The following is a 16124-nucleotide window of genomic DNA, read 5'->3' as shown; positions in this document are numbered from 1 at the left end:
AGGTTCTCCTTCAGAAAGGATTGCTATCGATATTATTCTTTTATGTTTTTTTTTTTCAAAGCACCGAAATTTCCCAATTTCCGATAGAAGGAAATTTAAGGTCGTAAAGATGCAGCCAAACTTCCATAACTGTCTGCTGTCCGGTATCGAATTGCTAAATTGGCGTTGATTTTATTGGCCGCTCTGGAAGGATATAAGACAAGGATTTTTTTTCGTTCTGTTTGTGGCAAAACTGCGATTGCTGAATCGGTCAGATATATTTCACTCCGAAGGGTTTTCTGTGAATTTTCCGGTCAGTTGAGCTAACAAATTGCATTCTAGTCTAGATTTTGTCTGTGGCCATTTATTCGAAAGTTAGGATATCAATTTGCCTTTCTTCTGTCGATTTCAACTGACCAGACAGTTTTCTAATAGTTAAGTTTAGTTTAGTTCATCCGCAAAGTGCTGTTCCTCGATTGGTTCGGCAGATAAGGAGATGCAGAAACAGGCTCCCGGGTACTGCAAAGCCCCGGATAATCCGGATTAGTCCCGGTGATGCAGCCACTTCCCGTAGGTCCAAAGTCGTAAATCCTTTGCCCTTCGATGTTGTTCATTGAGTAGTTACACACGAACATGTAATTGTACCAGTTGGAGTTCTTCCATCGGATCAAGGAACATCCCACTCGGTTGGCTCGGTCGGCTCCAATTTGCGTAAAGTGACCTATCATCGGGCTGGAAATGAGAATAACAAATGGGTTTTGAAGTTCATATTGCACTTGATTCAAACAAAAACCATAGATGAGACTAAGAAGTTGACAAAACTTTACCAGGTACGTACATGTTTAAAATTACGATAATGAGAAATTTCAGTAAACAGCTCTTGCAGAATGTGTTATTGATATTCAAAACTTTAAAAATACTGTTGATGATTTTGATTGTAGAAACTAGCTGACCCGGTGTGCATTGCAACACCTTCCAAAAATTAATGAAATTTCAAGTGCTCGGTTTATGCCAAAAAACTTTTATGAAGCCCCCCTTTCCCCTTCCCATGCGTAAAAGCTGGAAGGAGGTAGGAATCTTATTTTTTCGTAATCATCAACTCTCATATCAAATATGGTTATATTGGTTGATGAATTTTAAGCGATACATCAACATTTATATGGCACCCATCCGCCCCTCACCTCTCCACCTTGTACTCAAATACCTTCCCAGGTCAAATTAGGTTTATTTGCTTGATTACTTTTATACCAAGAAGATTGTATTGGACATCCTCCCTTATGTACTCACTGGAAAAAAAAAAGATGGTGATTCAAATAATCATAGAACCATTTCTCCTACCCAAATGATTTCCCATGTCATATTTGGTTTCATTTGTTTGATAAGTTCTTAGTTAATGCAAAACAATTTTATGTGAGCTCCCCTCTTTCCTAACTTTATCCCCAATTGAAGGAGAAAGGAGTCTCGAATAAGCATATTACTATTTAGCGATTCCAAATGCCCTCCCATATCAAATTTACTTTTATTTGCTCGATTAGTTCTCGAGTTATGCGAAATATTGTAACGAAGCCCTCTTCTCTTCTTCAAATCACCCCACTGGAAGGAGGTTGTAATACCAAGTATTTATAGAAACATTCCTCGTAACTACTCCAATACCCAACCAAAAGATTATTGAAAAAAATAAAAATTAAAAATAAAAATTCAAATTAAATTAAAAGATAATTAAATCTGAGGTTTTGAGTTTTATACAATCCAATTTCATTTGTCAATTTCTAACTTTTGAATTATCATTGATGACCATTGTGGTCGATTCAACCATCCAAATTTGAGAAAACTTATTGTAAAACTGTTTAGTACTGTGAATTCAAACAAATGGTATTTTAGAGTTTTAACATTGATTACTTTTGAAAATAATGGGATGTTTGTGCCTGAGAATAGAAAACTTGAAACAGATCTCAAATAAAACCTAAAAAAAAGATGGTTGTAAATAATGTTTTTCGAATATGATGAATAAGCATTTTAGGGAAATTGTTTGAATTTCTATTAATCAAAACTTCATTACTATAAAGTTGTCAGTAAGGCTGGAACAAATATCATTTTCTTCTTTTGTCACCCCCCCCCCCCCCCCCCCTTCAAAATTTCCAAATAACCCGAGGGGGAATCAAATAAAGTTTGAAGTATTTTATGTAAATGACGGATAAAAATTAAATAAACCGAAAGATTACAAGACAAAAAAAAATTTTGAAAGATGGAAATTATTTCACATTTTGTAATCTGGATTTTATTGAATTTTTCGTTAAAAAAAATTACTTGATTTATATGTTTTGTGCAATGACACAGTATACAATTTTGTTGCATACAAGCTTTCATGCAATTTATTTTTATTTATATTTCGCATTATTTTTTATTATCCCCCCCTTCGCGATGTTCCAACTCCGAGTGACAAAAAAGGATTTGAAATTTGTTCCGGCCTAATATAAAAACGATAAACACAGTCAAGAATCTCAATAAAAACTTTGAATAGACTTACAAAACTTACATGGCCAAACTTGGGCCAAATTTCTTCTAATGATGAATATAATGCTTTCAAAATTTTGAAAAAAGTAAAACAATTCATTGTGATTTATATTTTATGTGAACCCGAGCAAGGCCGGGTAAAATCAGCTATTTTTTAAAAAAAATTACTGTGTAAAAGTGGATACACAGCAAAAAATAATGTAACGATGGGTGTTGGCGAAGCCCCTCGTAAGCTGGTTGAAAATGAAATGTGAGTTCCAGGCTCGTGGATAGTTGTTTAGAATATAGAAATAAGAAAATTTAAAAAAAGCGGAATGTCATTCGGGAAAATTCGTTAACTTGGGAAAACGTGTTCTCGAAAGAATAGTTGTGAGATTTTCGGATTAGTTTTAAAATTCCGTTTGTTATGATTAAGTTGAATTGGTTATATCTGGATATATTTTCTGAATAGAAGCGTAAGTAATCAACAATATTGTAAATAAAAGAGATTTCGAATTTAGTTTTATCTTTTCGGTCATTTCGGCAAAACGATTTCTGAAACACGCGAGGAAGTGAAATATTGTTATTAAAAGGTTTTGGTAAGATTTTTACATAATCTCTGTAACCTAAGAAACTTCGGTTAGTTTGAAATAGCTAACCCGAGCAGACTTTGATGCCCAAATCGATAGCAAACTGTGAGCAAAATGTGGTCTTAACAGCAAAATGTGAGCATAACTTGCTGTTGAAATTTCTGTGACAGCAAAATTAAGTGTAATTAAGGTATCAAAAATTTTGATTTGACAGCAAACTAAGACCAGAATTAGGTATTAACAGCAAACTTAAAGCAAAATTTGGTGTAGAATTTAATATGATAGCAAAACTTGGTATAATTGAGGTGTTCATTGTTTTATAAAATAGAGTCCTGAGACCAAAATTGTCCGTTTTTTCGCTATACAGTAAATAAAATAAAATTTAAGAAGTTTCCGAGTTTTTGGTATACGTTTAACTCTTTCTTCAAAAATCGTTCAGCAAAGGTTTAGGTTAGTTATAAATATTTTGAAACCTCAATAATTGTAATTATTTTTTAAGGTTACACAATTTTTATTGAAAAGAAATTTACGATAAAAATTGGAAAAAGTGAAAAATATCAAGAAAAAAATTTTTTTATTTCAATTTTATTTCTTGATGTTTTTCCAACTGCTAAAAATGATTTTTAAGGAAAAATAAAAAAAATTATTAAATGAAGGGATAAGCAACATTTTGGATAAAAATGCAATATGTACTGTACGTAAATTCTAGACTAAATCATTTGATCAATTTTGAAAAGAGTGGTTTAAGATAAAAATTCATGCCGAAACTAAACAAAATGAACACAATTATTGTTTTATATGTCAGGCATGTTCAGTTTGATGAAATTTGCAAACCTGTTCTAAGAAAAACATTCTGAAAGACTTCAAAACGGTTTTTAATGATCATTTTTAAGAAACAATATTTGTTACTCACTCAATTTTCGATTTAGTCAGACCAATTTGACGTATGAGTGACTTAAAAAAAACTGTTTTCCAGCCCTGAATGAAAACGAGAAAAAAAATCTAATAAATCTTTTTCAATACTAAACTTTAATCCACACTAGCGACAATTTTGCGAATTTTATAACTGCAACTAAATTTTTTTTAGCTCAGAAGGAGCGATTTCTATAGGAGACCAGCGATTTGTTGGTCTAAATAACTAATGCAGTGTTTTTAAAGGCGAGAATGCAGTTACAATATTTGTTGTTATGGGTCAAATTTTCAAATTTATGGAGTATTTTTTGCTATGATTAAAAATAAGATCAGTTTAAATATTGTCCTTTGCTATGAAATAAGTTTTTCGTGCACACATTAAATCTACTGGAACATTGATTTGGTACATTTTCTTTTATTCATATTATTTTTTAATGGATTTTATACAACGATAGTAAAATTGGTTACATTTTTTAATATAATTTTCGAAATATTTTAATTTATGTAACTGCTTTATGGTGTAATGATGCAGTGGGTATATGCTAAAAGTTACTGTTCCATACTTGTTTTGTTTTGATAACGTGAAAACAATCAAGGTGTGTATATATACAGGAGGTGTTACCGAATATCGAATTCCCGATTAAGCCATTTTGGCTATGTAGGCTATGCAACTATACCGAACTCATGAAGTTTGTTTACCAACAAACCACAAAAAAGTTTAGCAAAAAATAAACAAACTCATTGAGAGCCCCGCTCAATCCTCGCCTACTTACTGCGAAAGTCGGAGAACCTAGTGTATCAAAAAACCTTGAAAACAATAACGTTCACTTTTTTGTTTACCAGTGATTTGAAAGTTTTCTCTTCCTAGTGAATCAGTTTATTTGGTTATTCTGGTCCTGATCCTGGTGGATTCACAAGCTATTAAAAACCAAATACGAGGGCCACCCGTTAATGGTAAGTTGTAATCGTCAGCATTGTTATTTCCACCATTTTAAGGTTTTTATTCATCTTTATAGATCGCCGTGATGTGTGAACCATACCGCCTGCATGATGATAACGACAAGCAATGTTTCTGTGGTTTGTTCCGGCGGATTGGACTGGAATGCGAACAGTTTGGTCCGTTTTTTTAACCAAACAAAGGATAACGTATTAGAACCTTTGTGGTCTTTTGATGACGTTGCCAAGCTTCATTACCCCGCGTGGTGGAACTTTTTTCCCTGGAAGATTGCAGAGATAACTTTACTCCCGACGCCTTGTTCCATCAAATCAGATCCTGTGTAGTGGATGCAGCAAGATACCTACATTTTCATTGCAACACAGACACGTCGGAAGAAGTCTTTACTTTTTTTGGAGAGGAAAAGTTTATCGTGCAGGACAGCCCGAAACACCGAAAAAGATGCGAACCTTCACTGATATGACTGCAAATCTTATGAAAGTTGCGAAAAATGTTGGCGTTGAATATCATCAAAGGGTGAGTTTGTTTCATTCATTTAAAAAGCTAAATCTGTACTATATTTTTAAAATACGCAAATGGATTTTTTTTCTAATGTAAATGTTTAGAAAAATAGCTCGAAAAACATTATTTTACCGACACTTCAAACTGCGTAATAGCATTTTGTAGTATCGATAACCTGATTAAATTCGATATGACGCATTGAAGTTCTAAATTTAGATTTTTCTATGAAATGAATCATATACTTAATTAAATCGCCTTTGAATAGTTTAATTTCGGCATCTTTAGATTTATAAATTACGAAAAACAGAATTCTTGACAGCTATTCAAAGTTAGCTGTTTTCAGAAATTTTAATCAATCTGCATTTTCTGAGACAATTCTAACACATAAATTCGGCTTTGCACCGGATTTTGAGTATGTTAACACAGTATTTAGGCGATAAAACTATATGCAGACAGTTGGCGGTGAAATGCCTTACAAAAATTTGATAAATATTTTACTGAAAGTAAATCCAAAAAATTCGTGCTAATGTTTGTATGTTTTTTCGTTTCTTTTCGTTCGTCTTCGTGTACGAAATGGCTTTGAGATATTACCACCGTGAGATATTACTGCGCCCGTCTGCCAAGCAAGAATTTGTGTTGACTTTTCAAAATTCAGAAACTACTTCGCTGTTTTATTTATCATATTTTTATTATGCACATAGTTTCTCAAAAAAATGCAGATTGATAAAAAGTACGAAAAACAGCTATTTTTGAATAGACGTAAAAAATTCTCTGTTTCGTGACTTATATATCTAAAGATGTCAAAATATTACAAATTACGTCTTTTTACCATTCCCATGGACTATTGAAAATTATAGATACCTTACTTTTCAACGATTATATACTTTTAAATTACCTACTTTTGAATTTCATTTCTTTTGTAATACATGTTATGACATTGAAGAGAAGTTTTTAATCCATTCGATGCTTTTCAAAGAAAAAAAAATTAGTTCGTTTACTTATAGTGCGAATTTTAAACGCCTTTGGGTAGGCAAGGAATTTTAATAAACTTGGTTTTCCAATTCAAACGCAAAGCAGTAATATAAATTCAGGCGTTTAGTTTAGTAGAATTGGGCACTCAAGGAAAAAATTGATAAAAATCGACAATTATGGTAATGAAGTAAAACTTGAAAAAAGGAACGAAAGCAACTCACCGAAGCAAATTTTTACTGCAAAATTATAGCAAACTTTGCTATCACGCCTTGATAGTTTAATTTACTGTCATTTTGCTTGATATAAAGCTAAAATGAAAGCAAAACATTCGTACTTGGTTAGCAACGTGATGCCAATTTGGCAAAAATTGAGACCTTAATAACACCTCATTTTTTCGAAAGATTTGAAACCATAATGATGTCAAATTTTGCTATCATTGAAAAATGTGTGATGCCTTATATTGGCATTATTATGCTTTCCAAGCTCTCGAAAAACGAGGTGTAGTTGGGCTCTCAATTTTAGCAAAATAAGGTATCACTTTGCTAACCAAGTATGAAAATTTTTGCTCTCATTTTTGCTGTGTACCACCTTATGTCAAGCATAATGAGAGCAAATTTGGCTCTCAGGGCGTGATAGCAAAATTTGCTATAATTTTGCCATAAAAGTCTGCTCGGGAAATCTTCTTATTGAAATCTCCTAGGAATCGCTGATTGACCCTTATCAACCTATTCGAATATAAGATATATAACCACTATCGATAACCGCTGGAATTTCTCGTGTATAGAAAGGCACCTAAATGTAAGTTTAAAAGAATTTTGCTTAAAATATCTCCTAAAATTAAACAAAAATCTATGTTTTAGCTTTGATGCAACTTGCTATCAAAATAAGTGTTGCTTATTTTTTGCCTTGATCCGAACAATGGGTGATAAAATTTGATCGGATGTTAGCCACAATATGTAATATTATGAATTTTTATTGTGATACTACTAAACTGTCCGTTTATTACATCCAATCGATGTATGTACACAATTTTAAACATGTCTATTTATGTAATATCACATCGTCAATGTAATCACATCGAAGCAGCTCATAACTGTCAACAAAATAGTTTTCATATCAAAAACTCCGGAATGGTTTCTGAGACTCAGAGGCAACCAATCAACTGGTAAGATATATCGATTTGTTGCATATTTTTAAGCAAAACCAGTTATAATCACTGATTTAATTTTTTTTTTTTGTTCCGAGAAATTTATTCTGAAGAAAAAGTACAAAGAGTGGGGAAAGAAACTTAAAAAACAGACCAGAGGGTAGGTCCCATCATGTTTATTTTTTCTTACCCGCTAAGCCTTGAGATTCACCATTCTTTATTCTTTTAGGCCCAACGCAATATCCCGAGGATCTCTTCATGTCTAACATGCCAATCCGAGGCCAATATCGAGATCCAGCGACAGAAGAGACCATTATTTTGTTCCGAGTCTATAGCTAGACTTTGTTATAATAGTTACACGTTGTTGTGATCGCCTAGGAAAGGCAAACAACTGAAAACCTCGAAACATATCCCAAGGATAACAGACGTGTTTTATAGCGCTCATAAGCAACAATGTTGTATTCAATTGAAAATCCTGTTATTGAACTTCCGGAAAAAATGGCTGTTGTGAAACATAACTTTGGCTATGAAGAGCCAAGTATTTGCAATTGGATGAATATAAATCTGAACAAATCAAATTAGCAGTTTAATTGAACATTTACCCATCTGAAATGTCCCAGTAAATTATGAACAGATTCATACAGAGTATCATTTGTATGTCGAATTGTGATTTTTCAATAAATATTTCGTTCTTTGTGATCAGCGCATTTTTTTTTTTCTAAAGCAAAGTGTTCGAACGAAACTTGCGAATTGTAAAATTGTCCACGTTTCTGAAAGTTCTATGACAATTTACAAAAATAATCGTGTCCTTTGAATTGCATCAACATTTTTCATAGTTTCTGTGCTAGGGTTAGTTGCCCTACTGTGGACCCTTTAAGCGGTGGTTTGAAAATAATCATGATTTTCTCATAAATGGACTGGAAAGTTATATCTTTTAGGAAATTCATTCATAAGTCATGATCTTATCTGCAAGTTTCAATGAAAATTTTCAACATAGGTTACTCCGTTATTGAGAGATTTGCAAAGATATGGATGATCATCATTTCCTACCTTGAACCTACTGTTCCTATTTTGGTACTAGACCGGTTCCTTTCATTGGACCTAGAACTAAAATTAGTATGAAAAGTATGATTGTTCGAAAATAAATAAAAAAAATTCATTGAAAAAAATGTTATCTTCAATCAATCATTATCATAAAAAAGTTTTATAGCATTTTAACTTAAAAAAAACTTAAATTTCTGTTATGAATATAACAAACACTTTCATTCCCCGTCAGCTCTATCAGCAGAACAATAGCTGGAACTTATTTGCGTCTTCTTACTTGTAGTTTATTTGCGTAACGCTGGCAAAAAAATTTTAGTAATATTCAATATTGGTACTTAATGATGCCCCAATTAAAAATTCGCACCTTTGTAGATTTGTTGGTATTGATACAAAGTTTTGGTGATGTCAGGTCTAAACATGGAACATCAAAGTCGAAAGTTTCCTATATTTGGATCCTTTGCAAAATTTCCGAGTTTTCCATTGATTTTCATGAATTTTAGGAAAAATATGTAGGATGGTTATATTCTTCACAGTGAAAATAATTTTCCTTTAAACTTTGTCTTGGACAGTAAAAAAACGTTATTTTTCCTTAAACACTCTAGTTTCTTAAAACAGGCCCCACTAAATGAGCTGTCAGATTTGCCATTCATTAGGAGGTACATTTTTAAAAACGTTGAAAATTTTATCAGAAAGACTTTTAATGGCAAAAACTGTATTGTAGGGTTCAGGAAGAATGAGAGTTCATTGTGTGCATAGGAATATCCGGGTTATTCTGCGCCGCGCGTGACGTGATGATTGGCGAGTCACCTCACCATCACTCGACTCTTGTCACCTTATTCCGACAGTCGGTGTGAGTGAGGTGATCGCAAGTGACAGATATTCATTCCCAGCTGAGTGACTGGGAGAACTCCGAACTGTCAAACTTATGTTTTTTTTCCGGGAAATTTCCAGTTTTCGGCGGAAATCATCGAGGACAAGTTTTCCAAACAAGGAATCCAAGATGATTTGCACAAAATCTTCGACGTCTGCGATATGTGCTTCAAGGAGAGTGCCGGCCATTCGGTGGAAGAAATCGGCGCGGTCCTGAATTCGTTGGAACGGGGAAATTGTTGAATGTGCTAACTTACTTGGGACCAACTCCGTTAGCTAGTTGTTAACATTTTAAAAGGACGATTGCCAGTCAAGATAGTGAAAACGGTAAGTTAGAAAAAAGATACGGCACACAACATTTTATTTTAAGATCTTAAAAATTGTCTTTGCGTTTATGATAACTTCAGCGTTTAAAGGATCATTTGATAGACCACTAAATTGAGGATTACAAACCGTGCATTCTATGATACCAAATTCCAGCAGCCAACAAAAACAAACTAGATTACCACCTAATGGTCCCGACCACAAGTTTTGCTGTTGGGAAATCCGTCGGCTCCAGGTTAATGATCAGATTTCGCGGTCGTGTTGATCACAAATCACACCTGCGATGGCTTCTGATTCGTCTTCCAATTTACAGGAAATCGATGCCGGATCCCCGAAAAATTGGTTTGCACCTTGAAAAATGCTGAGGATGCTAGCAAGTAGCTAGTGAAATACTAGTATTTGGGTCTTTCAAATACTGTAGCTGGATTCAAAGGAATCTTCGACTACTTTGAAATCATAGTTTCATTCAGCTAAGAGGTTCTTCAAACCTTTGATTATTAGTGACAGTAAATGTTGTTGTGAAAAACCACTTGAAGGCTCCCCAGCTGGCGGATAATCACAGCTGAAATGTAGCTCAACAGCCGAACGAAAAAAGAAATCAAGAAGGGTTTGTAGTGGATTAGGTCAGGTTACTATTCTGTTATTATGGTTTTAACATTTATCACAATAAAACTTATGTTCCCGTAATGTTTCCTAAGCTATATATTCTTGGTTGCCCCAACATCAAAATGAAAATATCCTTTAAATTAATACCATTTGTCTTATTTTTCTTTAAAAAATATTTAGCAATTTGAGTAAATTGGTTGAATTATATCAAGACTAATAATACTTAAGTGCTGAGTCAGAAAATTTTTCGCTTTGGAAAATTTTGCATTCAAATTCGTCGTGTCAAAATACAATTTTTTTATGAGTCCAAGGAAATGGTAGGTCGGACTCGATTATCCGGAGACTCGATTATCCAGGGTTTGATTATCCGGAATTTTAGACTCGATTATCCGGAGTATTTTTTTTACAATTTTTTTTTTTATTTTTATTTTGATTTTTTAAATAGTTTAGTGCTATAATTCACAAAATAATATTTTTATCAGCTTTGGACGGAGTTAGGGGAGTCAGGGGCTAGTATAGTAGTTGTACTTTATATTAAAACTCGGTTGTCCACAGTGTATTGTTCAAGATCAAACTCATTAACTTTATAATACATAATATAAATATGTGGTCAAGCAAGAACGTAGCTAGGAGCAGGAGGGGTAAGAATAAGAGTCGTCAATGTGTTTAACCCTCTACATCCCATGGTAGCACAAGTGATCCACAACATTTGCGTCTCTATCAAGTTTGTAAATCTATTATGAAGCAGTCAATAATTGTATAAACTTCCTTGCGTACTTATTGTGCTTGTCTATAAGCCTTCTTAAAATTTAGATAAAGTAACTATTGAAAAACAATCTTGCCACTATTGAAACAATCAAAAACTTTTTTCAACGAATTACAACTTTTGAGGCCATGGGGACTTTTGTTCAAGCTCTTTCCTTACAAAAGCTTATTTGTTGTTCAAATATTTAAAAAAAATCGTGGGAAGTAACGGGTTAATTATTTATTATCTAGTTTAATTAATTATATCGATTGTCTTCGGTTGAAAATGAGTGGATTTTTAAATGTATTTTAGTTTATTTACAAAGTATGATCAATTGTACAAACGTGAACGTTATAAGAAAAAGAGGGACTTAAGCTAGGGTGTCCTTTCAGAATGTTCCCCTTTTGATATTCTTTTTTGATACACTCTCATTTTGGTTGAATAAAATTCATATTTCTTGTCAGGAAACTTCTCGTTTTTTAAGCTAAAAAACAAATTCATTCATTGAATAACGAAGCATGAGAAAAAATAATCAAATTTTCATTATAACATTTCAGAAGAAAAGAAAGTAACAATGCAAGAGAAATTAAAATTAAACATTAACATTTCGTGAATCAATAATTTTCTTTAGAACATTTCCACGTACTTCTCGCAGCAGGAACTGTCATTCCAATGGTAGTCCATTCTCCTCTGCCCAAGCAATAAATGTAATGTAACTACGCTGCCGTCATATCGATATTAAATAGGACAATCAGGACAAATTTTGTCTCATGTTCTGCTTACTTACGTTATAATGTCAAATGTCAAGCCTTGTTGAAACGCAAAATTTGACCAATCAGATCTGAGAAACATGTAATAAACAGTTGTAGTTGCGGTCGTGGTTTTGTACTCAACCCTTCTGATTTTTAACCACTTCCGAGATGTGTCCGGTCAAGGTAAAGTGAAACCAGTAATTGTTCAATATGACATATTTTTTTTTCTTATCACGATTTTACCCCTTTTTCCTATAAAAATGGTTTCTGGCTACGCCACTGTATTTTACAGAAATAATGCACAAAAAAATTACAATTCAACGTCCTAAGACTGGAAAAAAAACCTTTTTTTTTGGATTCGATTATCCGGAGAGAAAAAAAATCGATACTCCAGATAATCGAGTCCGACCTGTATCAACAAATTTGTCTGCTCCAAAATCAATTGAAAATTTCCATCGTTTGTTCATACAACAATTTTAAGTTATTCAATAATCAGATAATAATAAATTAACCACATTGTTTTAAAATGGTCATACTTCTTCAATCAAATAGTCAGACTCTAATTATTCCGTTTTGCATCAATATTTTAACATTTCCCGTTTAATTTCTATCCTGTCACCACCTGAAAAGATACCGACCATTCTCACCTAAAAACGTCACGCAAATGCGACGATTCTCACCCAGGGTGACTACGAGAATAAGGTAAGAACTCACAAAGTTCATCCGAAGTGGAGATTCTCGGCTTAAATGACAGCTGGAATCGAATGACTAGGGTGACTCGACTAGCTTCACGTCGCGCGCGGCGCATAATAAGGGCCTATATTTATTCTTTGCCAGCAAAATGAATTATTCACAATTTTCGGCATTTTAGGACTAAAGTAGGCTCTAGGTCCAAAGTAGGAGCACTCACCCTAAATAAATGTTCCCATGATTGTCTACTACGATAAATTTTTGAGTGTAGTTTTGTTACATTTTATCGAGGTCATAGGTTTTACATCAAAACGATGTTATATTAGGTAGCATTTGCGACTCAAGTTATGTGCACGTTTTTGATGTAATAACGTAACACTTTTTTTGCTGTGTAATAATGCTTCTACGAATTACTTGAATATGTAACTGCATTTTAAGGAGTTTTCTAGAATCGTCCAAAAACTTAAATTTATGCTCGGTTTATCCGTTAAACAATTCAAAACAAATTGTAGAAGAAAATTTTGGTGATTTTCAATCATTCATATTTTAACAAGCAAAACACATAGTGGTACTATTCTTATTTCGCTCACTGTATTATACAACAAATCTGACCGAATTTTACATTAAATCAAATTTTACGTGAAATGTAAAGCTCAGTTTTTTTTCTGTGCTTCGATGCGGTTGCTTTGATCGGAAATCAGTTCTTAACTGGCTTTTTGGACCAGGAATATTCATAGTTGCCCTAAGATTTCATAAATGTATTCTAGTTTTTGCTTTGTGTTATTCTTTTTCTTTTATATTAGTTTTTTACAACCTAAAACATAACGTGCTGGGTGCAGAGTAATTATCACTCCTTGCCTTTTACGCATCCTTCCCCCTTCCTGTGTTCAATGACTGAACGAACTTCTTTCTCGGAGAAAAAAAATCAGTTAGGCTTTCGAATAGGCGCATAGGCGACTGGTTGAACTTGAGGATCAACTAACAACAACACCTTTAAATTGCATCAAATCTGGTTTACGAACACACGTAGACATCGGAAAACACTGCTACTTCGCGTAAACGGCACCTTGTGTTTTCTACGACTAGTTAGAGCCTTTGAATTAAATTCAGCAACGACAGGATTGATACTCAGCAGCTGATTACAGTACGCCTGACAAACAAGCAAAGAACTGTAACGAATAGGTAGTACTAGACGAAGGTTTAGATATAGATTGAGTCTCAAAGTTAGTTAGGAGAAAAAAAGCGGGAGCGAAAGGTACAATTTACTAGATTCCACTAGATTATCTTTTTCAAAGTTCAACTATACGTTAGTCCAAAATCAATGCATATTTACCCCTCGCCCAGGTATCTGGGGTATGCCTTCAAGTCCTCAACCGTTGCATCCTTATACTCGCTGAAGAACGAATCAATGGCCATAATTTCCTCAACCAGCGGCTTTCGATTTGGCAGGACCGATGTAATTAGGATATTCTGTCCGGCCGTAATGAAACGCTCGGTATTGCGACAGAAATCGTGCTCAAAAATGCATGTCCTCGCCTTGAAGGAAGCCACCAGTGCCAGTTCCGCGTCCCACTCCAGGGTGGCCATCCGGGCAGCCGTTGGGAATCCGTAATCACCCAGTGCCAATCCGGATCTAAGCTGATTGTGCTGGTCCAAAATCCAACCGCGGATGGTCCAATTGAGGAACACTATTCGGGCATCATCCCCGCACTTTGGTCCAAAACTCGCATAAGCATTACACCCGATGTGTTCCTTCACTCGGGCGTGCTTGCAAAGTTTCACGGTATTAGCACAATAATCGTAAGCCGTTATTACGCCAATTAGCATCGACGACGACAGAACGAGCGCACTAATTGAACGGTTTAAGAGTGGAAAAAACATTCGGACACTAGTTTACGAGCAATAAAGCACTCGAACTTCACTGATACTGATAAGCGTTTCGTGATACGTTGATCCTTATCAATGGGTTCATTCAGTTATTTTACGGTCGGGCGTTAGAAATGCAAAACAATTACCACACTGCCTGGTGGAAAGTTTGAGACAAATGTAATTGAATTCAACTATCAACTAGAAAGTGCCCCTACTCCGGGCGGGCGGCTAGAAGTATATTTACGTATTTTATCTTGTTGTTCGTTCTGGTCATATGTGTCGGTTTATAGTAATGATTTGAAAAGTTGTCCCTACTGCACCCCGCGCGGGGGCGTTGAAAGATCGTAAGGAGCTTGAACCTTCTTTTTCATTTTGTTTCACAGCAAAAATGTTGTCTACCATAAAATGTGCTGAATCTGGACAGTTTCCAAACCATCTTCGATATGAGGCCTTTAGAGCCCAAGGGGAATAGAAGAGATAAGGGCATACCGATCACCCGGGGCATATTAAGCACTCCTCTTTTCCACGGAAGTATGAATTTTCTCAAGTAAATTTTCATGAGGAACAGATTTCTGGCTCCTATAGTATAAATTTTTCAGCAAAACAGAAATCTTCTTATCACCTTTACAGAAATTTAAAAAAAAAACCAACAAGGTTCTCAAGTGACGAAAATATTATAATTTTTGAGCACCGGAAGATAAGCTCTTATGAGCGTTGAATCATATTAATCCATAAGATTGGCACTGCAACATGATGTACACATTGTTCCTCATTTTTCATTATCAATAAATTTTAGATTTTTACCATAATCAATTCAAAAACCCGTTATACTTGAACTTGTTGACTTGAGGCGTATAGAGCACAATTGATCGGGCCACGATGAGCATTTTCTGCCGTGGCATTTAGCAGCGAATTCAACTCGATGAAGTCAAATGAATGATAGAGCCACAGCTTAACTAGTTTATATCTGACGATTTAGCCGATTGGTAAGATGTCCGAGAGGTAATCAAAAGAATCGAGTTCGATTCTTAATCGAGGTGATTTTTTTCATTTACCATTCATGATAGATTATTTTGATTGTTGCATTAAACGGACAGCAGCATCATCCGCCAAACAAATCACCAGGAACATAATGTATGAGTGTATGTGAATTGTTTATATTCTATAAACAGACATACATTTTTCTGTTATTGCTATGTTGGATGGAGCTACGATCCACCGTTTAGTGAAAAATGCATCGATCATGAATGGGAAATAATAAAAAATCGTCGAAGTCGAGTTCACTGATTACCTTTCCGACACCTAACCAATAGGCCAAATCGTCAGATGAAACAAGCCAAGCTGTAGCTGTATAATTCAGTTGACTTCATCGAGTGAAATTCGCTGCTAGATTCTACGGCAGAAAATGCTCATCGTGCCCCGATTAATGGTGCTTATACTGCCCCAGTGGGGGTTTTCATTATGCCCCTACATTGACTGATTTTGAGCTTTTAGCAAAAAAAAATTTAAAATGCATTTTTAATCGTTTTTATCTACTCTTTCAAGTTTTCCCATTTGGAAAAAGACTTTTTAAATGTCTGAACACGAAACAATGAAGTAACTCACAAATTAAAGCTGTTTTCTATGGTAAAAAAGCGTCCTTCTTAAGATGGCCATTATGCCCTAATCTCTCCTA

The 16124-nt window shown here is 34.4% G+C and overlaps 1 protein-coding gene across 1 annotated transcript; it reads right to left on the bottom strand.

Annotated features, from left to right (window-relative positions):
* Positions 1-238: 238 nt before the first annotated feature.
* On the bottom strand, positions 239-14521 carry LOC129755444 (antigen 5 like allergen Cul n 1-like). Its single transcript, XM_055751945.1, has 2 exons — positions 13914-14521; positions 239-711 (listed from the first exon to the last, which is right to left on the bottom strand). The coding sequence occupies exons 1-2, from the start codon at positions 14459-14461 to the stop codon at positions 426-428; spliced, it is 834 nt and encodes a 277-aa protein (XP_055607920.1). The 5' UTR covers positions 14462-14521; the 3' UTR covers positions 239-425.
* Between the last annotated feature and the right edge of the window lie 1603 nt (positions 14522-16124).

The sequence above is a fragment of the Uranotaenia lowii genome, chromosome 3, assembly GCF_029784155.1.
Source record: "Uranotaenia lowii strain MFRU-FL chromosome 3, ASM2978415v1, whole genome shotgun sequence".
NCBI lineage: Eukaryota > Metazoa > Arthropoda > Insecta > Diptera > Culicidae > Uranotaenia > Uranotaenia lowii.
This window is presented reverse-complemented; position numbering and strand designations above follow the sequence as displayed.